This window comes from Erithacus rubecula, assembly GCF_903797595.1.
Source record: "Erithacus rubecula genome assembly, chromosome: 2".
In the NCBI taxonomy this organism is placed as follows: Eukaryota; Metazoa; Chordata; class Aves; order Passeriformes; family Muscicapidae; genus Erithacus; species Erithacus rubecula.
Genome location: NC_136685.1, coordinates 132,801 through 157,358, shown reverse-complemented (window position 1 = coordinate 157,358; position 24,558 = coordinate 132,801). Strand labels below are relative to the sequence as shown.

General features: G+C 53.3%; 1 protein-coding gene and 1 long non-coding RNA gene across 2 annotated transcripts; both read right to left on the bottom strand.

Moving 5' to 3' along the window:
- Positions 1 to 10,276: 10,276 nt before the first annotated feature.
- TRIM35 (tripartite motif containing 35) lies at positions 10,277 to 17,506 on the bottom strand. The gene is made up of 6 exons (XM_079326078.1): positions 16,923 to 17,506; positions 15,719 to 15,814; positions 12,618 to 12,848; positions 12,466 to 12,488; positions 12,067 to 12,188; positions 10,277 to 10,954 (listed from the first exon to the last, which is right to left on the bottom strand). Exons 1-6 carry the CDS (start codon positions 17,376 to 17,378, stop codon positions 10,395 to 10,397), a joined length of 1,488 nt encoding a protein of 495 aa, XP_079182204.1. The 5' UTR covers positions 17,379 to 17,506; the 3' UTR covers positions 10,277 to 10,394.
- Positions 17,507 to 21,809: 4,303 nt separating this feature from the next.
- On the bottom strand, positions 21,810 to 24,489 carry LOC306798539. Its single transcript, XR_013773389.1, has 3 exons — positions 24,423 to 24,489; positions 22,049 to 22,189; positions 21,810 to 21,978 (listed from the first exon to the last, which is right to left on the bottom strand). It is a non-coding gene; the product is annotated as an uncharacterized lncRNA (long non-coding RNA).
- Positions 24,490 to 24,558: the final 69 nt, after the last annotated feature.

The window sequence follows — 24,558 nt, the reverse complement described above, 5'->3', positions numbered from 1 at the left end:
AAATGGGGAAATGGGAAATAAATGGGAAATGGAAAATGGAGAAATAAATGGGAAATGGAAAATGGGAAATGGGAAAATAAATGGGAAAATGGGGAAATGGGAAATGGGAAAATAAATTGGAAAATGGATGGGAAAATGGGAAAATAAATTGGAAAATGGGAAAATAAATGGGAAAATGGGAAATGGGAAAATAAATAGGAAAATAAATGGGAAATTGGGAAAATGGATGGGATGGAAAAATGGGATGGGGAAATGGGAAAAAGAGATGCTGGAATATTGGGATACTGGGATATTGGGATATTGGGATGGGATAATGGGATGGGATAATGGGATGGGATATGATCCATGGGATGGGATAGTGGGATGGGATAATGGGAAAATAGGAAAATGGGAAATTGGGAAATTGAGAAATTGGGAAAATAGGGAAATGGAAAAATGGGAAAATAAGATGGGATGGGATGGGATGGGGTGGGATGGGATGGGATGGGATGGGATGGGATGGGATGGGATGGGATGGGATGGGATGGGATAATGGGATATTGGGATGACAGACACATCCCGTGGGATGTTCCTGGCGTGCACAGCCCATCCCAGCTCCACATTCCCAACCCACACCTGTGAGGACACGTGCCAGGAGCCACACCTGGACACACCTGGACACACCTGGACCCACCTGGATACACCTGGATACACCTGGGATACACCTGGACACTCCCAAATTCCCTCTCCAATCCCCCCAGCTCCTGCCCCGACATTCCCAGTGCTCAGCTCCCCCTTCCTGATGCTCCAGGATCCTCTCCCGCATCCCCCGGGATCATTCCCAGGGTTTCCATGGAAATGGGAGCACCCCACCCCCCCCCCCCCCCCCCAGGGCTCGGAACGGGAATTGGGAATCAAAAGCCAGGATAATCCCAACTGCTCCCCATTCCCAGGGGTTTGAGTAATTCCCTGTGGAATGCCCTTCCCAAAGCACGGAATGAGGCGGGATTTTGGGATGAAAATCCAGGAATAATCCCAAATCCTCCTTTAACCCCTGCAGCTCCCTATGGAATGCGAATTCCAGGGCTGCACCACGAGCAATCCCATCTCTCATCCCCCAATCCTGCTGGAATCTGCCTGAGAATTCCCAAAAAATCCCACCGGCCGCAGCTTTCCGGGGGTTTCTGAGGGAGGAAAATGTGGGAATTTCCAGCTGGGATCACGGTCAGCTTTTCCAGGTGCTGCCAGGGTGGGGCTCTGATGGATTCCTGGAGTATGGAAATGATTCCCTGGCTCCTGCTGCGGCCATTCCCACCCCAAATTCCTGCTTTTCCCTGGGAAAATCTGCCAGAATTCCACTCCCCGGAGGTCACGTGGAGTTACCGCAGGATAAAACGTGGGAATCGCCCACTGGAGTGGGAATGGATGGAAAATGGGATTTATTCCTGTGGATAGGATGGAAAATGGGATCCAGCCCTATGGATATGGCTGGAAAATGGGATCCATCCCTATGGATACGGCTGGAAAATGGGATCCATCCCTATGGATATGGCTGGGTGGGAGGGGAGTGGTCCAGCCCCGTTCCTGCCTGGACGGATTCTCTTTTCCAGGTATTTGGAGGAGGGAATTCCCTCCCTGCCCCGTTCCCAATGGGAGCTGGCCGTGGTTGGGGACCTGTCACTGTCACCCCAAAATTCCAGCGTGGATGGAGTGATCCCATTCCTGGCACCCGGTCCCATTCCTGACCAGACGATCCCATTCCCAGCCAGACGATCCCATCCCCAGCCAGGTGATCCCATTCCCAGCCAGGTAATCCCATTCCTGACCACACCATCCTATTCCCAGCAACAAAATCCCATTCCCAGCAACAAAATCCCATTCCTGGCCACACAATCCCATTCCCAAACAGGTGATCCCATTCCTAACCACACCACCCCATTCCCAGTCACACAATCCCATTCCTGACCAAATGATCCCATTCCCAGCCACACAATCCCATTCCTGACCAAATGATCCCATTCCCAGCCACACAATCCCATTTCCAGCCACACAATCCCATTCCCATCCAGCCTCACACGGCAGGGAGAGAGATCCCAATCCACCCCCCCTCAAAGGGGGCTCCGACCCCCTTTTCCCACCCGGAATTCCAAGGCAAAGACCCTCCCTTTTTTTTTTTTTTTTCATGGAAAATGCTCCCAGCGATGGGTGGGGAATAGGAAAAGGTTTTGGGGGGGGGGGGGGGGGTGCTCCCCATTCCCGGGAATCTTGAGAGGCTCCAGAGGGGGGGAAAAGGGGGATGGCAGTGCCTTCTCCCTCCCTCCCTCCTCCTCGCTTTTCCCTCTCCCTGGAAAAAAAATTCCAGCGGCTGCTGCCACCGGCAGGAATTCGGGAGCTGCCCCACATTTTGGGGGGCTCTGGGTGGGGCCGAGGGGTCCCCAGGGGCGCGGAGGGGTGAGAAATCCCGGGAATGCTGAGGATTTTCCCAGGATGAGGGTCTCCCAAAAATTCGGAGGGGTGGGGGGTATCCCAGGAATGCGGATCCTCCCCGGGAATTTGTGATTCCGAGGATGCTTGGGGGGCGAAATCCCGGGATTTTTGGGGGTTGGGGTCTGCCCTGAGGGTTTTGAGGGTGCAGAATCCCGAGATTTTGGGGGGGTGCGGATCCCTCAGGAATGCTGGGGGTGCAGAATCCCGGAATTTTGGGGGGTTCTGATCCGCCCCGAGGATTTTAAGGATTCAGAATCCCGGGATTTTGGGGGGTTCTGGTCCACTCGAGGGTTTTTTAGGGTGCAGAATTCCGGGATTTTGGGGGGTACGAGTCTCCCCGAGGATTTTAAGGATTCAGAATCCCGGGATTTTGGGGGATTCTGGTCCACTCGAGGGTTTTTAGGGTGCAGAATTCCGGGATTTTGGGGGGTACGAGTCTCCCCGAGGATTTTAAGGGGAGCAGAATCCCAGGATTTCGGAGGGTGTGGATCCCTCAGGAATGCTGGGAGTGCAGAATTCCCGGGATTTTGGGATTTCGGGTCCCCCCGGGATGCTGGAATTGGGGTCTCCACCTCCAGGCATGGAGACACTGAGAAAATGGGGTGGGGGGAGTTTCCCCCCCAAGGATTTTGGGGGAAAATTCAGGGAAATCTGGGAATGCTGGGGGTGAGGATCCTTCAGGAATTTTTGGGATGCAGACCCTGATTCCCCCCGTCTCCCCCCGACCCAAATTGGGGGGCGGCGGCCGAGGATGAGGATGAGGTTGGGGGGGGGGGATCTCCAGCAGCAAACGGGATAAAGGCGAATTCCCGGCGGCTGGAAAACGCCCCGAGAAGAGCGGGACGAACACCCCAAAACCGATGTGGGACACCTGGGGGGCGACCAAACCAGGAGGGGGGACCCCACCCCAAAAATCCCCCCTAGAAACCCCATTGTGATACATCAATCCCCCCGCCCCAAAACCTTGCCGGCGGTGAACGGAACCCCCCAAAATTCCCGGAAAATTCCCCAAAATTCCAGCGGAGCCTCCCAGACTCACCCCACGGCGGTGGTCGCGCTGCTCCTGGCGCTCTCCCGGCTCCTTTAACGCGGCTTTGGAATATCCCGGGCGGGGGGTCCCCAGCGCCCCCCATGACATCATCGCCCGGCTCTCTGATGGTGGAGAGCCCGTGCGAATGAGGGCCCCCGCCCGGTGACGTCACAGCCCGCAGCTATTTTGGGGTTGGGAGAAGGGAAAAAAAAAAAAAAAGGGGGAAAAAAAAAAAAAAAAAAATGGCAAAAAAAAAAAAAAAAAAAGGATGGGTGGAAAAATCAAGGGATTAAATAATAAAAAAGGAGATTTGGGGAAAAAAAGGGGATTTTGGGAATGGAAGGATGGATCCAGAGCAGGACGGAGCGGCGGAGGGTGACAAGTGACAAAGGGACACGGAGGGGTTTGGGGTGTCGCAAGGGGGGCGGAGTGACTCCGGGCCCTTCTTGTCACATGGCGGGGACATCGCGGTGTCCCCCAAATTTAGGGGGCTGTGGGGTGACATCGATATGGGGGGGACAAGGGGGTGACATCTCCGGGGTGGGGGACAGTGGGGTGACATCTCCGGGGTGGGAGACAGTGGGGTGACATCGATATGGGGGACAATGGGATGTCCCATAAATTTGGGGGGCAGTAGGGTGACATCTCCTGGGTGGGGGACAATGGGGTGACAACGATATGGGGGGACAATGGGGTGTCATCTCCAAGATTTGGGGTGTCGTCTCCAAGATTTGGGGACAATGGGGTGTCCCTTCCATCCTGGGGGACAATGGGGTGTCATCTCCAAGATTTGGGGTGTCGCCTGCAAGATTTGGGGACAATGGGGTGTCACCTCCAAGATTTAGGGACAATGGGGTGCCCCTTCCACCCTGGGGGACAATGGGGTGACGTATCCAAGATTTGGGGACAATGGGGCGACATCGCAAAGATTTGGGGACAATGCGGTGACACCTCTGAGATAATGGGGTGCTCTCCCAAATATGGGGTCACAACGGGGTGTCCCCCCATCCTGGGGGCCATCAGGATGTCCCCTCCACCCTCCCAACCCCACTGGGACACGCCCCAGTCCCATCCTGGCCCGTTCCCAGCCCTCCTCCACCCCAAATCCGGGCCGTGGGAACAGGGACGGGCCGAGCCCCAGATCCCGGAGCTATTTTGGGGCGGAGCAGAGAACTCCAGGGACTCCGGGCGGGACAAGGGCACCTCGGGAATCCCAAATTCCGCCTCTCCTTCCCCAAATCCTCCTCATCCCGCCCTATTTTCGGCCGGTGGGTGCGGTCACGTGCCCGGCCCCGCTGGGAATCGTCCCGGTATTTTTAGGATCCGGATTTCTCCGTTACGCAGGAGCACCGGGAGGATTTTGGGAACGTGGGTCCCTCTGGGAAAGGGATTTAGGGTGGGATTGGGGGGCAGGACATCGGGAAGGACGGGAGGAATTGGGGGTGGAATGGATATTCTGGATCTGGAATGGTGGAGTCCAGGGTGGATGGGGTTTGGGGAAATCTGGGATAGGGGGAGGTGTGCTTGGGGTGGGATAATGGGATAATGGGATGGGATAATGAGATGGGATGGGATACAGGGATGGATGGGACAATGGGATGGGACAATGGGATGGGACAATGGGATGGGATGGGATTTAGGGACCATCCCTGGAGGGACACCCCGAGCTCATCCTGCTGAAATTCCCAAAGGATTCTCCCAGAATCCTTTCCCTGCTGGGAAGGGTAGGATTTGGGATTCCCATGGCAGGGATTGGAGCACATTCCAGAGGGACAAAGGCCGGGAAAGGGTCAAATCCCAGTGCCCGAGCTGGGGACAAAGAGCCCTTGAGTGACTCCGGGGACGTCCCGGCCGTGCCTGGCACCGGCGGCTCCTTTGAGATTCCCGGGATCCCACCCCCTCCCTGTCCCCCTGGATCAAACCCCGGAGCTGGGAATGGCTCAGGAGGGTCACACCTTTGGCAGAGGGAAAGGAGAGCTGGGATTGGGGAAAGGGCTGGAGGGGCAGGAGCCAGGGAATGGCTCCACTGGGAAAGGGGAGCTTGGGAAGGGATTCCTGGCTGGGCTGGAATCCCCAGAGAATCCCTGGATCTCTGGCAGTGCCCAAGGAAATCCTGGAGCACCCTGGGATGGTGGGATTGGAATGGGATGGGATTTCAGGCCCATGGATCCCAACCAAACCATTCTGGGATCCAGGACACTCAGGATCCATCCCCAGGAATTTTAATGGAATTCAGGAATTGAAAAGGGAAGGGAGACCCTTCCTGGAGTCCCAAATTCCCAGTGAAGCCCCTGGATCCCAAAATTCCTTCCCCGAGAGGAGTTGGGATGGGGCTGGATCCAACCCCAGGGCTGGGAGAGCCGGGAATGTGCAGCTGGATCAGGGGAGGATCCAGGGAATCCTCGGAGCCTTTGGCAGAGGGAAAGGAGAGCTGGGATTGGGGAAAGGGCTGGAGGGGCAGGAGCCAGGGAATGGCTCCACTGGGAAAGGGGAGCTGGGGAAGGAATTCCTGGCTGGGCTGGAATTCCCAGAGAATCCCTGGGAACGTCCCAGGAAAGGCTGGAGCAGGCTGGGGCAGCGGGGTTGGGATGGGGTTGAAGCTCTTTCCCATCGAAGCCGCTCCCGCTCCATCATTCCCATCCCTGGGAATTCCGGCGGCTCCCGGGAATCCCGGAGGACGTTTCCTGGGCGGCTCCGCATCCCCCAAATCCCCCAAATCCTTGGGATGCTCCGGGTACCTGCAGGGAGGGGCGGGGCGGGGCAAGGGACGCGGTGTCGAGCGCTGATTGGTCAGAAATGACATCATGGATTAGAGACAGCCAATGGGAAGCTGCTGTCCATAGAGGCCCCGCCCCCAAATCCTGGGTGGGTCCAGGGGGGATCCCGGGAATTGGGTGGGAATTGTGGGGAAAATGGGGAATAAATGGTGGGATTTTTATTGGAAATCGGGATGACAATGGGAAAAATGGGATGGGGAAAATGTGGGAAAAATGTGGGGGAATGGATAAAAATAAATGTGAAATAAATGTGCGATTAATTTAGAAATGAATGCTGAAATAAATAATATTGATGAATTTAAATTAATTTATGTGTTTTAAATTAGTTTATGTATTTTTATATATTTACGTGTTTAAAATAAATAAATTTGAAAATAAATTTATAAATAAATGTATAAATAAATCTGTAAATAAATTGAAAATAAATGCAAAAATAAATATAAAATAAATTTTAAATAATTTTTAAAAAATTAAAAATAAATAGTAATAAATTTAAATAAATGTGAAAATAAATATTTTTTAAAATAAATTTTTAAAAATATAGAATAAATATAAAATTAATATAAACGGAGACCCCCCAAAAATATCATAAGACAAATATAACAATAAATGCAACACCCCCAAAAATACAAAATAAATTCGAAATAACTTTTTAAAAATATGGCAAATAAATAGCTATGACTGAATGGATTTAAAATATAAATTGCGAAATAATAAATAAAGAAAATATAAAAAGATAAATAATTTCTTTAAACATAAATTAATGCAATTTTAAAATGAAAAATATTTTTAAATGTGCACAAATAGGAACAAAAATTAAAACAAAAATTAAAAATTAAAGCTAAAAATAAAATCTAAAAAATGACAAAAATTAAAAAAAAAGTAGAAAAAGTAGTTTTCAATTAAAAGTGAAAATAATTGGGATAATAATTGGGATTGGGAATGCAGGATTGGGATTGCGATTGGGATTGAGGTTAGAATTGGGATGGGATGGGATAACAGGATGGGATAATGGGAATTCAGGATTGGAATGGGATTGGGATTGGGATTGGGATTGGGATTGGGATTGAAATGCAGAATTGGGATGGAGTGGGATGAGATGGGATAATGGGGTTGGAATGCAGGATTGGGATTGCGATTGGGAATGGGATTGGGAATGCAGGATTGGGATTGGGATTTGGATTGGGATTTGGATAAGGATTGGGAATGCAGGATTGGGATTGGGAATGGGAATGCGGGATTGGGATTGAGATTGAGATTGGGATTGGGATTGGGATTGAGATTGGGAATGGGAATGGGAATGGGAATGGGAATGGGAATAGGAATGCAGGATTGGGATTTGGATTTGGATTTGGATTTGGATTTGGATTGGGATTGGGGTTGGGGTTGGGATTGGGATTAGGATTGAGATTGTGATTGGGAATGGGATTGGGAATGGGAATGCAGGATTGGGATTGGGATTGGGAATGCAGGATTGGGAATGCAGGATTGGGATGAGGTGGGATGAGATGGGATAATGGGATGGGAATGCAGGATTGGGATTGGGATTGGGATTGGGAATAGGAATGCAGGATTGGGATTTGGATTTGGATTTGGATTTGGATTTGGATTGGGATTGGGATTGGGATTGGGGTTGGGGTTGGGGTTGGGATTAGGACTGAGATTGTGATTGGGAATGGGATTGGGAATGGGAATGCAGGATTTGGATTGGGATTGGGATTGGGATTGGGATTGGGATTGGGATTGGGATTGGGATGAAAAAGCAGGATTGGGATGGCGTGGGATGAGATGGGATAATGGGATGGGAATGCAGGATTGGGATTGGGAATGCAGGATTGGGATTTGGATTGGGATTGGGATTGGGAATGGGAATGCAGGATTGGTATTTGGATTTGGATTGGGATTGGGGTTGGGGTTGGGATTGGGATTAGGATTGAGATTGTGATTGGGAATGGGAATGGGAATGCAGGATTGGGATTGGGATTGGGATTGGGAATGCAGGATTGGGAATGCAGGATTGGGAATGCAGGATTGGGATGAGGTGGGATGAGATGGGATAATGGGATGGGAATGCAGGATTGGGATTGGGATTGGGATTGGGATTGGGAATGGGAATGCAGGATTGGGTTTTGGATTTGGATTGGGATTGGGATTGGGGTTGGGGTTGGGATAGGGATTAGGATTGAGATTGTGATTGGGAATGGGATTGGGAATGGGAATGCAGGATTGGGATTGGGATTGGGATTGGGAATGCAGGATTGGGAATGCAGGATTGGGATGAGGTGGGATGAGATGGGATAATGGGATGGGAATGCAGGATTGGGATTGGGATCGGGGTTGGGATTGTATGGTACTGCAGGATTGGGGTGGGATTGGATTAGAGTTGGGGTTGGGATGGGAAAGCAGAACTAGAATTGGATTTGGGGTTGGGATGAAGCAGGATTGGGATGGAATATAGGATGGGAGAATGTGGGATGGGATGGGATACAGGATGGGATACAGGGATGGGATGGGATAGTGGGATAGGGTGGGATGGGATACAGGGATGGGATACAGGGATGGAATACAGGGATGGAATACAGGGATGGGATGGGATCCATGGGATGGGATACAGGGATGGGATGGGATGGGATGCGATCCATGGGATGGGATCCATGGGATCTGGGATGCTCCCGCTGCTTTTCCTCTCCCGTATCCAGGGACACACCGTGTCAGGATCCGGGGTGGCCCCGCTCCCCTCCAGCTCCGGGGTCTCCCTTTTGTTCTCCCTCCTCCAGCTCTCATTCCCAAGGAGCTTCCCGAGCAAATGGTGGGAAACCATGGAAACCACCCACTCCCGTCGGAATCTGGGTTGGGGAAAAGCAGGAAAAGGGGAGGGAAAGGGGAGGGAAAGGGCGGGAAAAAGGAGAGAAAAAGGGCAGGGAAAGAGCAGGGAAAGGGCAGAAAAAGGGGCAGGAAAATGGGAGGGAAAAGGGCGGGAAAAGGGGGAGGAAAAGGGGGAGGGAAAGGGGCAGGAAAAGGGACAGGAAAAGGGCAGGAAAAGGGAGGGAAAGGGGCAGGAAAAGGGGAGGGAAAGGGCAGGAAAAGGGGGAGGAAAAGGACAGGAAAATGGCAGGAAAAGGGGCAGGAAAAGGGCAGGGAAAGGGGAGGGAAAGGGAGGGAAAGGGGCAGGAAAAGGGGAGGGAAAGGGCAGGAAAAGGGGGAGGAAAAGGACATGAAAATGGCAGGAAAAGGGGCAGGAAAAGGGCAGGGAAAGGGGAGGGAAAGGGGCAGGAAAAGGGGAAGGAAAGGGGCAGGAAAAGGGGAGGGAAAGAGGCAAGAAAAGAGTAGGAAAAGGGCAGGAAAAATGCAGGAAAAGAGCAGGAAAAAGGTAGGAAAAGGACAGAAAAAGAACAGGAAAAGGGCAGAGAGAGGGCGGGAAAAGGACAGGAAAAAGGCAGGAAAAGGGCAGGGGAAAGTCAGGAAAAGGCAAGAACAGGAAAAAGGCAGGAAAAGCACGGGAAAAAAGCAAGAAAAGTGCAGGAAAAGGGCAGGATGAGCCACACAAGCCCCTTCCCCATGGAATCACCTGAAATCCCAAGGACTCACCTGGATTTGGGAAAAAAACTTGGCGGGATCAACTCTGGATAAAAACTCCGAACTTCCTCCATTTCCCAACACATCTTCACCAGATTCCCAGAGCTGGAAATTCCAGGAAAAGCCCCTCAGAGGCATAAAGCCATGAGGAAAAAAAGTGTGGAGGAGGTGGGATACAACCAGGGATGTTCCCATTGATGGTTTTCCATGTGGAGGCCAAATCCCGTGGGATTTTTCCATTCCAAGAGCTGGGATAAGGATATTGCCATTCTCAGCAGGGATTCCTGGAACTCTGAAAACCGCAGGAAAAGCCCCAAAAGGGTTGAATACCTAATTTGACAGTGAATTAAATCCCTTCTTCCCAAAAGATCCGTGACAGAGAGGAAAATTCGGGATTTGGGAACACAACCGCATAGCGAGACTTTATTAACATTTATTACCGATAAAAACCCGAGGCATTACAAACAAACATCATTTTTATCCCTGCTTGGTTTTTTTTTTTAATTTTTCCTGGAAAACCCTCACCAGGAGGCAGGAGACCCCCTCTAGGACGGGATATCCTCGTGGATACGGACGCGGAGCGGGCAGATCCGGAGCGTTTTGGCCTTGGCGCCTCCCTGGGGCCCTCCCACGTAGAAATACGGGAAGACCACTCCTCCAAACTTCTCGTGGAATGTGTAGATGTGGCTGCGGTGGTCGGCGTCGTAGAAGGACAATTCCCCCTCGGTGCAGTCCAGCTCCACCCGGACCCGGCGGAGGTTTCCCGGCGCTGCTTCCGAGCGCACGGTGTTGGACGCACGGCACTCGTCCTTGCCGGAAAGGTGGTAGATGTACCAGAATCCGGAGCGGGAATCGTGGTGGAAAGTCCAGTCGGAGCCTCTGTGGGGCCGGGACACGCCCACCCTCCAGTTGGTGAGCCCGCCCAGATCCACCTCCCAGGTGTGGAAGCCTTGGGAGAAGCCGCGGGATCCCAGGATGCAGGGGGCGGAAGTGAAGCGCTCCGGGTTTTCCACGGAGAGTTTGTAGCCGTGGTTGGAGACGCTGGAAATGTCCTCGGACACCGAGAGCCAGCCGGCAGCGGAGTTGGGGTCCAGGCTGAACGGGACTGGTTGGGAAGGGGAATGGTTTGGGGGGTGTTGGAAGCTTGGAAGGGATCTGTCTGTCCATCCCTCTGGGTGTCATTCCATGGATTCAGCCATGGATTCATCCATGGATCCACCCATGGATTTGTCCATCTATGCCTCCATCCATGGTTCCATCCATCCATCCATCCATCCATCCATCCATCCATCCATCCATCATCCATCCATCATCCATCCATCCATCCATCCATCCATCCATCCATCCATCCATCATCCATCATCCATCCATCATCCATCCATCATCCATCATCCATCCATCCATCCATCCATCCATCCATCCATCCATCCATCCATCCATCCCTATCCATGGATCCTTCCAAGGACCCATCCATCCATCCCTATCCATGGATCCATCAATCCATCCATCATCCATCCATCCATCCATCTGCAGCCCGCCATGGATCCATCCATGAATTCATCCATGGATCCATTCATCTTGTCCTCCAGCCATTCATGGATCCATCCATCCATCCATCCATCCATCCATCCATCCATCCATCCATCCATCCATCCATCCATCCATTCCTCTGTGCACCCCTCCATGGATCCAACCATGGGTTCATCCATGGATCCTTCCTTGGATTTGTCCATCTGTCCTTCCATCCGTGATTCCATCCATCCCTCTGTGAACCGTTTCATGGATCCACCCATAGATGCATCCATGGATCTACCCATGGATCCCTCCATCTGTGCCTCTATCCATGGATCCATTCCTCCATCTGTCCACCCCTATCCATGGATCCATCCCTCCATGGATCCTTGTAAGGATCCATCCATCCATCTATCCATCCATCCACCCATCCATCCATCCATCCATCCATCCATCCATCCATCCATCCATCCATCCACCCCCATCCATGGATCCATACACCCAACCCTATCATTCCATCTCTCCATCCATGGATCCATCCATCCCAATCCATGGATTTGTCCCTAACCCACCTCACCCCTGGATGACATTCCCAACTTTCCCTTTCGAGCCACCTTGGAGTTCTCCAATCCCCAATCCCACCTCCACATTTCCCATCTTCCCACCCCTTGGAAAACCCCAATCTGGACATTCCCAGTTCCTCACCTGCCGTGATGGTGTCCAGCATCTTTTTCCACACGTTGTACTGGAGCGATCCCAGGTACTTGGCCACATCCAGGAGCATTCCCGAGGGAACAGCTTCCGGTTCCTCGGCCGTGCAGGCGATCCTAGGGCAGGGATTGACCGTGGAGAAAGGATTGGGATGAAGCTCCCAACATCCCAGCAGGAGCACCCAGAATCCCCCAGGCTTGTTCTCCCACATTTCCCACAAAATCTGGGATTTAATGATTCCCACAAAAACTGAAATCCCTGTTTGTATCCCCCCCTAATCCTGCTTGGAGCACCCAGAGGACATCCAGAACCTCCTGGACTCAGAACTGGAATTTTCTTGGAGCAGGGACCTCATTCCCAGATTCCCACAGACACCACAGGATGGGGTCCTACCTCCTCTTACGATTCTTGTGGGTCTGGAAAAGAAAAGAGAGGAGAAAACCAGGAATCAGATCCCAGCTGCCACGGGAATCCTGCAACGGATCACGCTGCGGGGGCGTGATCTGTGAATCCTGGTGGGATCCAGGAATCCTGGCGGGAATTACCATCAGGAATGTGTAGTCGTCCTCCTTGAGGTCGGCCTGGAGCTGCCCGGCCTCGCTGAGCAGGGCCTGGCTCTCCTCGGCCAGCTGCTCCATCTTGCCCTGGATCAGATCCTGCTTCCGCCGCGCCTCCTCCCAGAGCTGCTCCAGCACCGCCTGCTCCTCGTCCCGCAGGAATTTGTGCAGCTTCTCGAATTCCCACTTCACCTGCCGCTCCAGCCGCGCCGATTCCGCCTGGGAATGGCAGCGCCGTGCTCCAGCTGGGAGTGCCCACGCCTCCCTCCAGGGCGCCCCAATTCCTGGGGTTTGATTCCAGAGCCCAGGGATGCAATGGGATCACACTACCCTTCCCAAATTCCTGTCCCTGCTTCCCAAATCCCCATCGCTCCCCTCTCCTAGGATGGGATCAGGGCTTCACTCCAGCTGCATTCCCAACCTTAGTCAGGATCAATCCCACATCTGGAGCACCTGAATTCCCTGGATTTGCCTTTTCTGGAGCTCTCCAAGCAGCTCCAGCACTCAGGAATTCCCTGGGATCACGGGGATCACACTGCCCTTCCCAAATTCCTGTCCCTGCTTCCCAAATCCCCATAGCTCTCCTCTCCTAGGATGGGATCAGGGCTTCACTCCAGCTGCATTCCCAATCAGGATTGGGATCAATCCCACTTCTGGAGCACCCAAATTCCCTGGATTTGCCTTTCCTGGAGGTCTTCAAGCAGTTCCAGCATTCAGAAATTCCCTGGGATCACTGGGATCACACTGCCCTTCCCAAATTCCTGTCCCTGCTTCCCAAATCCACATCGCTCCCCTCTCCTGGGATGGGATTAGGGCTTCACTCCAGCTGCATTCCCAATCTGGATTGGGATCAATCCAACATCTGGAACACTTGATTCCCTCCTTTCCTGGAGCTCTCCAAGCAGCTCCAGCATTCAGAGATTCCCTGGGATCACTGGAATCATGCTGTGCTTCCCAAATTCCCATTCCCACTTCCCAAATCCCCACCACTCTTGTTTTCTGGGATGGGATCAGGGCTTCACTCTCCATTCCCAGCCTTAGTCAGGATCAATCCCACATCTGGAGCACTTGATTCCCTTGGAATCTCCTTTCCTGGAGCTCTCCAAGCAGCTTCAGAACTCAGGAATTCCCTGGGATCACACTGTGCTTCCCAAATTCCTGTCCCTGCTTTCCAAATCCCCATTGCTCTCCTTTCCAGGTGTGGGATCAGGGCTTCACTCTGCAATCCCAATCTGGGTCAGGATCAATCCCACATCTGGAGCACCCAAATTCCCTGGATTCACCTTTCCTGGAGCTCTCCAAGCAGCTCCAATACTCAGAAATTCCCTGGGATCACACTGTCCTTCCCAAATTCCTGTCCCTGCTTCCCAAATCCTCACCACTCTCCTCTCCTAGGATGGGATTAGGGCTTCACTCCAGCTGCATTCCCAACCTTAGTCAGGATCAATCCCACATCTGGAGCACCTGAATTCCCTTGGAATCTCCTTTCCTGGAGCTCTCCAAGCAGCTCCAGCACTCAGGAATTCCCTGGGATCACGGGGATCACACTGCCCTTCCCAAATTCCTGTCCTTGCTTCCCAAATCCCCATCGCTCTCCTCTCCTGGGATGAGATCAGGGCTCCACTCCAGCTGCATTCCCAATCAGGATCGGGATCAATCCCACTTCTGGAGCACCCAAATTCCCTGGATTCACCTTTCCTGGAGCTCTCCAAGCAGTTCCAGAACTCAAGAATTCCCTGGGATCACACTGCCCTTCCCAAATTCCTGTCCCTGCTTCCCAAATCCCCATCGCTCTCCTTTCCAGGTGTGGGATTAGGGCTTCAATCTGCATTCCCAATTTGGATCGGGACAAATCCCACATCTGGAGCACCCAAATTCCCTGGATTTGCCTTTCCCAGTGCTCAGGAATTCCCTGGGATCACTGGGATCATGCTGGCCTCACCAAATTCCTGTCCCTGATTCCCAAATCCCCACTCCTCTCCTCTCCCAGGATGGGATTGGGGCTCCACTCCAGGACTGGGGGCAAGATTGCACAGGATTGGGATTGGGATTGGGATTGGGAGCAGGATTTGGATTGGGATTGGGATCAGGATTGGGATTGGGATTAGGATTGGGATTGGGATTGGGATTGGGATTGGGGTTGGAACCAGCATAAGGATTGGGATCAGCATTTGGATCAGGATTGGAATCAGGATTGGGATTGGGATTGGAATTGGGATCAGGATCGGGACTGGGACCAGGATCAGGATTGGGATCAGCATTGAGATCAGGATTGGGACCAGGATTGAGATCAGGATTGGGACCAGGATTGGGATCAGGATTGGGACCAGGATCAGGACTGGCACCAGGATTGCAATCAGGATTGGGGACTGGGATTGGGATCTGGACTGGGACCAGGATCAGGATTGGGATCAGGATTGGGTTTGGGATTGGGATTGGGATTGGGACCAGGATCGGGACTGGGACCAGGATTGTGATTGGGACTGGGACCAGGATCAGGATTGGGACCAGGATTGGGACCAGGATCAGGATTGGGACCGGGATTGGGATTGGAATCAGGATCGGGACCAGGATTTGGATCAGGATTGGGACCAGGATCAGGATTGACACCAGGATTGCAATCAGGATTGGGGACTGGAATTGGGATCCAGATTGGGACCAGGATCATGATTGAGATCAGGATTGGGATCAGGATTGGGATAGGGACCAGGATTTCAATCAGGATTCGGACCAGGATCAGGATTGGGATCAGGATTGGCATCAAGATTGGGATCAGAATTGGGACCAGGATTGGGATTGGGATTGGGACTGGGTTTGGGACCAGGATTTCAATCAGGATTGGGACTGGGATTGGGATTGGGACTGGGATCGGGATTGGGATCAGGATTTGGATCAGGATCTGGATCAGGATCGGGACTGGTATTGGAATTGGGATCAGGATTAGGATTGGGATTGGGATCGGGATCAGGATTGGGACCGGGATTGGGACTGGGATCAGGATTAGGATTGGGATCAGGATTAGGATTGGGATCAGGATCAGGATCGGGATCGGGATTGGGATCAATCCCAGCCCGGGAGGGAGCACGCACCTCGTTGTGCCGGGAGATGGATTCGTAGGAGCGCCGCACGGTCCCGAAATCCTTGGCCTTTTCCCGCAGGGAAGACTCCATGTTGGCCAGCTTGGCCTGGGGGAGGAGACACCCTCAGCATCCCCCAATTCCCGGGATTTCCACCCCCGGAGCAGGATCGGTGCTGCTCCGAGCCGGGAGGAAGAGGAGCTTTGCTCCATAGGGAATGCTCCTCCCTGTTGGTTTGGGGATATCCCATCCCTGCCTGTCCCAGTGCCATTCCCATTCCCATTCTCATTCCAATTCCCATTTCCCATTCTCATTCCCATTCCCCAATCCCATTCCCATCCCCATTCCCGTTCCCCATTGCCATTGCCATTGCCATTCCCATTCCCATTCCCATTCCCATCTCCGTTCCCATCCTCGTCCCTATCCCCATTATTCCCAATCCCATTATTCCCATTCCCAATCCCACTATTCCCATTCCCATCCCCATTCCCATTCCCGTTCCCATTCCTATTCCCGTTCCCATTATTCCCATTCCCATCCTCATTCCTATTATTCCCATACCCAATTCCATCCTCATTACTCCCATTCCCAATTCCATTCCCATTATTCCCATTTCCATTATTCCCATTCCCAATTCCACCCTCATTACTCCCATTCCTAATTCCATTCCCATTATTCCCATCCCCACATCCTCATCCCCATTATTCCCACTCCCAATCCCATTCCCATTATTCCCATTCCCATTATTCCCATTCCCATTATTCCCATCCCCAGCTTTTCCCGCCGCGTTTGAAATCCAGCGGGATGAGTCAGGGCGGCTCCGGCTGTTTTCCAGCGTGTCCTGGCAGCATTCCCAGCTCCTGGCTGCATCCCAGACTTTCCTCCTCCTCCTCCTCCTCCTCCTCCTCCTCCTCCTCCTCCTCCTCCTCCTCCTCCTCCTCCCCCGGCAGCCACAGCTGCCTCCCCTCTTCCCGTCCCTCCTTTCTGCTGGAATTGTGCAACTCCCAAAAATTCCCAACCTCGGAATAACCGGCGCAACCAGCTCCGAGCTGGGATCGAGGGAACGCCCGGCCCCAAACCACCGGGAACAATCACCCCGCAGCATCATCAGCCGGGATAATGAAAAAGCAACACAGAACCCTGCCGGGAAGCGTGTCCGCCTCATCCCAAACTTTTCAGGGACGCCTCTCCCACCCTCCCCCCGCACTCCCCTCACCCTAAAATCCGCCGCCGCTTCCCGCACCGGCCTCATCTTGTGCCCCTCGTGCTGCTTGGAGCTCTGGCAGGCGAAGCACGCCAGCTCCTTGTCCTCCAGGCAGAAAAACTTGGGCTCCTCGTGATGCAGCGGGCAGAGCGCGGCGCCGCCGCTCCGGCGCTGCCCCTCTTCCCGCAGGATCAGCTCCACCAGGTTGTTGAGGGTGTGGTTGACGCGCAGATCCTGCAGCGAGGAGCTCTCCTTGCACAGCGGGCACGCGTGGCGCCGGTTTTCCCAGGATTTGCTGAGGCAGCCCTTGCAGAAGTTGTGCCCGCACGGGAGGGTCACGGCTTGGCGGAAAGGGTCGTAGCAGATGGGGCACAGCAATTCCTCCTTCACCTTGGGGATGCTGGAGGAGGAGGAGGAGGAGGAGGGGGCTGCCGAGGTGCTGGAGCAGGGATCGTCTCGTTTTTCCATGCTGTGGGAATGATTGAGCGGGATTTTCCTGCTTTATTCTGTTTTTTTTTTCTAATTTCTGATGCAACCCGGCTCGGTTTCCTGCCGGTGACTCAGCCGCGCTCCCTCCCGCACGGTGACACCGCCCCGGGGCCGCGGCCGGGGGGGCTCCGGCAAGCGGGGATCTCTCCCCACACACCGGGCCGGACCGGGACACTGGCACCGGAACCGCTCGGGCAGCCCCGGTGGTTGGTTCGGGGTCCCCAAACCATGGTACCCCCAAAAATCGGGGCTGCTCCGGGGCCCGGTTCTGGATCCCCAGATCCCGATCCCCCAAAATTCGGGGTTGCTCCAGTGCCCGGTTCTGGATCCCCATGTCCCGATCCCCCCAGTTCGGAGCTGCTCCGGGGCCCGGTTCTGGGTGCTCAGGTCCCCCCGGTGCCCGGTTCTGGATCCCCATGTCCCAGTCCCCAAAACTCGGGGGTCCCCTGTGCCCGGACCCCGCTCCTCCGCCCTCTCCCGGGGCTGCTGCTGTGCCCGGTTCCGGACCCCGGCCCCGGTCCCGGACCCACAAATTCGGAGCTGCTCCGGGGGCCGGTTCCGGACCCCCGGTCCCGGTCTCCACCTCCTGTTCTGTTCCGGTGCCCGGACCGGGCCCCCCTTTCCTCCCCCGGGACAGTCCCGGTGTCCGAACCTGGACCCTCTCCCGGGGTTCTCCCCGGTGTCCGGGCGCCGGGCCAGACCCGGTTCCCCAAACTCGGGCCCGGACCGTGCCCGGACCGGTGTCCCCCCAATCCCGGGGCAGCTCCTGTGCCAGAACCCCCAACACCGAGGCCACTCCGGTGCCCGGTTCCGGTCCCCTACCCCCGAACCAGCCCCTGTCCCCCTCCCGGGCCCATCCCGGTACCTGGTGCCCGGTTCCGCTCCGCCTACTCCCGGAACAATCCCTGTCCCCATCCCGGACCCATCCCGGTACCCGCTCCCGGTGCCCGGTTCCGGTCCCCTACCCCCATCCCGGTGCCCGGTACCCGGTGCCCGGTTCCGGTCCTCTACCCCCATCCCGGTACCCGGTGCCCGGTGCCCGGTCCTCCAGCCCCGAACCAGCCCCTCTCCCCCATTTCAGTACCCGGTTCCCCCATCCCGGTACACGGTTCCGCTCGCCCACCCCCGGAATAATCCCTGTCCCCATCCCGGTAGCCGGTTCCCGGTTCCGGTCCCCTACCCCCATCCCGAACCCATTCCGGTGCCCGGTTCCCCAATCCCGGTACCTGGTTCCGATCCCCTTACCCCCATCCCGAACCCATTCCGGTGCCCGGTTCCCCCATCCCGGTACCCTGTGCCCGGTTCCGGTCCCCTACCCCCATCCCGGTACCCAGTCCCGGTCCCCCACCCCCGAACCAGCCCCTCTCCCCGATCCCGGTACCGGTTCCCCCATCCCCGAACCAGCCCCTCTCCCCCATCCCGGTACCGGTTCCCCCACCCCCGAACCAGCCCCTCTCCCCGATCCCGGTACCGGTTCCCCCATCCCCGAACCAGCCCCTCTCCCCCATCCCGGTACCGGTTCCCCCATCCCCGAACCAGCCCCTCTCCCCGATCCCGGTACCGGTTCCCCCATCCCCGAACCAGCCCCTCTCCCCGATCCCGGTACCGGTTCCCCCAATCCCGGTGCCGGTTCCCCCACCCCATCTCCTCTCCCCGTGGCCCCCCGGCCCTTCCCCGCCCCGCTGCCGGTTCCGGGGTTGTCCCGACCCGGTTCCCCGGTACCGGCTGTGGTTCTCACCTGTCGGACCGGCGCTGCCTGCGGCGGAGCAGGCGGCTCCGCTGCGCTTCCCGAGGCATCCCGGCGCTCCCGGTGCTCCCGGCGCTCCCGGTGCTCCCGGTGCTCCCGGCGCTCCCGGCGCTCCCGGCGCTCCCGGTGCTCCCGGTGCTCCCGGGGGCGGGGCGGGGTTCGGGGGGAGGCTCCCGGCGCTCCCGGCGCTCCCGGTGCTCCCGGCGCTCCCGGTGCTCCCGGTGCTCTCGGCGCTCCCGGTGCTCCCGGTGCTCCCGGCGCTCCCGGGGGCGGGGCGGGGTTCGGGGGGAGGCTCCCGGCGCTCCCGGCGCTCCCGGTGCTCCCGGTGCTCCCGGCGCTCCCGGTGCTCCCGGTGCTCCCGGCGCTCCCGGCGCTCCCGGCGCTCCCGGCGCTCCCGGTGCTCCCGGTGCTCCCGGTGCTCCCGGCGCTCCCGGTGCTCCCGGTGCTCCCGGCGCTCCCGGCGCTCCCGGTGCTCCCGGTGCTCCCGGGGGCGGGGCGGGGTTCGGGGGGAGGCTCCCGGTGCTGCCCCGGCCCCTCCCGCTGTTCCCGGTGCCGCCCCGCGCGCGGGATCCCAGAGATCCCAGTATCCCGCTCCCATCGGGAATGGGCTTCCCGATTTTCCAGGGTTTGTTTTTTCCCTTTTTCCTGTTCCCCACTCTCTCCGATATTCCCTGATTGGAGTCGCGTGGTGCTCCCCAAAATCCTCCTTCCCTCCGCCATCACACCCCCCCCAAAAAAACGCAAAACAAAAAAAAAAACAAAAAGAAAAAAAACACAAACACCCCCAAAAAAACCAAAAAAATCATCCCGTCAGGGGAACCGGGAAAAATCCAAAAATTATCCATGGAAAGTCAAACAGCAGGGAAAAAAAACAAAAAACAAATAAAACAAAACAGAAAAACCAAACAAACAGCATAAAAAACGGAAAAAAAAAAAAAAAAAACCAACAAAATGAGGGGTTTTGGGGTTTTTTTTTTTTTGCTTGTTTTTGTTTGGGTTTTTTTGTTTGTTTGCTTTTTTTGGGTTTTTATTTTATTTTTGATTTTTTTCCCTCTAATCTACCCTGTGGAATGAGAAACGGTTGGATCCGTGTTTTCCAAAGGCCGGGAGTCCAAGGTTAAAGATAAATCCGAGCTGGGAATGAGATTTAACTGGTGGGAACAGGAGGGTGGAGGAGGCTGCCAGGGATGGGAAAAATCCCTGCTGGAAAAAAATCCTCTGGAGCAGCTCTGGGGCCATCCCGGGCTGGAATTTTGGGAATTAGGGACAGGAAAAGGTGATTTGGGGATGGTTTTTTTTTTTTTTTTGGGAAAGGTGTGGGTGGGAGCAGAATTCCAGATCATGGAATTATTGAAGGTGGAAAATCCTCTGGAATCTGTGAATTCCCAGCAGGAATCCATGTCCCAAATCCACAGGGATTTGAAATCCTGCCAGGAATCCCACAGCTGTGCCAGGAAAAAAAAATAAAATAAATTAAAAAACAAAAAACAAAAAACAAAAAACAAAAAACAAAAAACATGCAGAATTCCAGCCTTTAGCATTCCATGGAGTTCCTGTGGGTCCTTGGAGTTGTGAGGGGAAATGGGATTTTGGGAAAGAATTTTGGGAAGGAATTTTTCACTGGGAATTTGGGAAGGATTTTTTCACTGGGATTTTGGGAAGGATTTTTTCACTGGGATTTTGGAAATTCTTCCCTTGGATTTTGGGAAGGAATTCTTCCCTGAGATTTTGGGAAGGATTTTTTCCCTGAGATTTTGGGAAGGATTTTTTCCTTGAGATTTTGGGAAGGTTTTTTTTTTTTTTTTTTTTTTCCTGGGATTTTGGGAAGAATTTTTTTTCCCTGGGATTTTGGGAAGGAATTCTTCCCTTGGATTTTGGGAAGGATTTTTTGCCCTGAGATTTTGGGAAGGATCTTTTTTTTTTTCCCTGGGATTTTGGGAAGGATTTTTTGCCCTGAGATTTTGGGAAGGATCTTTTTTTTTTTCCCTGGGATTTTGGGAAGGATTTTTTGCCCTGAGATTTTGGGAAGGATTTTTTTTTTTTTTCCCTGGGATTTTGGGAAGGATTTTTTCCCTGGGATTTTGGGAAGGATTTTTTCCCTGAGGTTTTAGGAAGAATTTTTTCCCTGGGATTTTGGAAATTCTTCCCTTGGATTTTGGGAAGGAATTATTGCCTGGGATTTTGGGAAGGATTTTTTCCCTGAGGTTTTGGGAAGGAATTTTTCCCTGGGATTTCGGGAAGGATTTTTTCCCTGGGATTTTGGGAAGGATTTTTTCCCTGAGGTTTTGGGAAGGAATTTTTCCCTGGGATTTCGGGAAGGATTTTTTCCCTGGGATTTTGGGAAGGAATTTTTCCCTGAGGTTTTGGGAAGGAATTCTTCCCTTGGATTTTGGGAAGGGCTGGGCTGGAATCCGCAGAGAATTCCTGTGCCTGCTCCACCCCTGGCAGTGTCCAAGAGGGTCGGAATGGGATGGAATTTAAGCTCCTATCCCATATTTTGATGATTCCATGATCCCACAGTGTTATGGCACCTCCCACAATTCCAGAAATTCCCTGGATGGATTTATTCCCATTCCCTGCTCCACACCCAGATCCAGATTTGTGAACATTTTATTAACCCCTCCTGGGAATCCCCGTCTCAAATCCAGGGAAACCCAGTTGAGATCCACCCCAGTGGGATTTGTGGCTGGAATATCCCCAGGGATGGGAGGCTGAGCTCACTGTCCCTCTTCAGATCCCAAATATTCCTCCAGCAGAATTCCCAGCTCCGAGTTCTGCCTCTGCAGCGCGCTGGCCTCGGAAAGCAGCTCGGATCTCCGTGCCAGCACTTTGCTGGGAAAACAAACACCAGGATGAGGTGGGATTGTCCCAAATCCCACCCTGTGCCCCTCCAGGAACTCACTGGTATTCCACGAGCGCGGCTCCCAGCGCATCCCAAAGTTTGAGGGTCCGCTCGGGGAGGATGCGGGTCATGGATTCCCAATATTCCGCGTCCCTCGAGCTGTCCCGCCCCTCCCGAAGCTCCCTGGGGATTTCCTCGTCCCTGGGGATGGAAAACACAACGGTGGGATGCAGGAGGAATGGTTGGGATGGAGGAGGAATGGTTGGGATGGAGGAGGAACGGTTGGGATGGAGGAGGAATGGTTGGGATGGAGGAGGAATGGTTGGGATGGAGGAGGAACGGTTGGGATGGAGGAGGAACGGTTGGGATGGAGGAGGAATGGTTGGGATGGAGGAGGAAGCCTTGGGAATAGGGAATGAATCCTTGGGATGGAGGAGAAATCATTGGGATGGAAGAGAAAACCTTGGGAATAGGGAAAAAATCTTTGGAATGGAGGAGAAACCTTGAGATGAAGGAGAAATCCTTGGGAATCAAGAAAAAATATTTGGGATGGAGGAGAAATTTGGGATAGAGGAGAAACCCTTGGGAATAGGGAATGAATCCTTGGGATGGAGGAGAAAACCTTGGGAATGGAGAACAAATCCTTGGGATGGAGACCCTTGGGAATAGACAAAAAAGTCTTTGGGATGGAGGAGAAATCTTGGGAATAGGGAATGAATCCTTGGGATGGAGGAGAAATCATTGGGATGGAGGAGAAACCCTTGGGAATAGAGAATGAATCCTTGGGATGGAGATTGGAACTTTGGGATGGAGGAAAAATTTGGGATGGAGGAGAAACCCTTGGGAATAGGGAATGAATCCTTGGGATGGAGGAGAAATTTGGGATGGAGGAGAAACCCTTGGGATGGAGGAGAAATCCTTGGGATGGAGGAGAAATCCTTGGGATGGAGGAGAAATCCTTGGGATGGAGGAGGAATCATTGGGATGGAGGAGGAAGCCTTGGGAATAGAGAAAAAATATTTGGGATGGAGGAGAAATTTGGGATGGAGGAGAAACCTTGGGATGGAGGAGAAATCATTGGGATGGAGGGGGAAGCCTTGGGAATGGGGAATGAATCCTTGGGATGGAGGAGAAATTTGGGATGGAGGAGAAACCCTTGGGAATAGGGAATGAATCCTTGGGATGGAGGAGAAATTTGGGATGGAGGAGAAACCCTTGGGAATAGGGAATGAATCCTTGGGATGGAGGAAGAATCATTGGGATGGAGGAGGAAGCCTTGGGAATAGAGAAAAAATATTTGGGATGGAGGAGAAATCTTGGGAATAGGAAACAAATCCTTGGGATGGAGATTGGAACTTTGGGATGGAGATCAGAACTTTGGGATGGAGGACAAACCCTTGGGAATAGACAAAAAAATCTTTGGGATAGAGGAGAAATCTTGGGAATATGGAACAAATCCTTGGGATGGAGGAAAAAACCTTGGGAATAGGGAACAAATCCTTGGGATGTAGGAGAAACCTTGGGATGGAGGGGGAACCCTTGGGAATAGAGAAAAAAATATTTGGGATGGAGGAGAAATTTGGGATGGAGGAAAAACCCTTGGGAATAGGGAACAAATCCTTGGGATGGAGAAGAAACTCTTGGAATGGAGAACAAATCCCTGGGATGGAAAATAACTCTTGGAATGGACAACAAATCTTTGGGATGGAGAAGAAATCTTAAGGATAGAGGAAAAAAATTCGGGATAGAGAACAAATCCTTGGGATGGAGGAGAAACTTTTGGGATGGAGAGGAAAACCTTGGAATGGACAACAAATTCCTGGAACGGATTAAAAAAAATCTTTAGGATAGAGAAAAATTCTTGGGATGGAGAATAAATCCTTGGGAATAGAGAACAAATCCTTGGGATAGAGAAAATATTTTGGGGATGGAGATAAAACCTTGGGCTGGAGAACAAATTTCAGGGATGGAGAAGAAACTCTTGGAATGAAGAAGAAATTCCTGGGATGGAGAACAAGTTTTTGGGATGGAGAACAAATCCTTAGGAATAGAAAAAAAAATTTTTGGGATGGAGAAAAAAAATCCTTGGGAATAGAGAAGAAATCCTTGCGATAGAGAACAAATCTTTGGGATGGAAAAGAGACTCTTGGAATGGACAACAAATTTCTGGGATGGAGAACAAATCTTTGGGAATAGAAAACAAATCCTTGGGAAGAAGAAAATCTTTGGGAATAGGGAAATATCTTTGGGATGGAGAACAAACTCCAGCTTTCCCTCCCTTCCCAGGCCCTGGATCCTTTCCTGGTTATTCCCAGCCTTGGGAATCTCCTGATCCCTCTGTGGTGAGGGCAGGGAAGGTTGGGAAGCTCCTTCTCCAAGCAGGAATTCCCAGGAAATTCCCTGGATTCCAGATTGGCTCCATCCCCATTCCCACCTCAGTTTGGGATAATCCTTCAGGAATTCCTGCAGGATTTTCAGGACTTTGTCCACATCTATGGAGCTCTGGAGGGGTTGGAGCTCTTCCCTCTGGGATTGGGATCTGCCATTCCCTCCATCCTCAGCCGGATCTG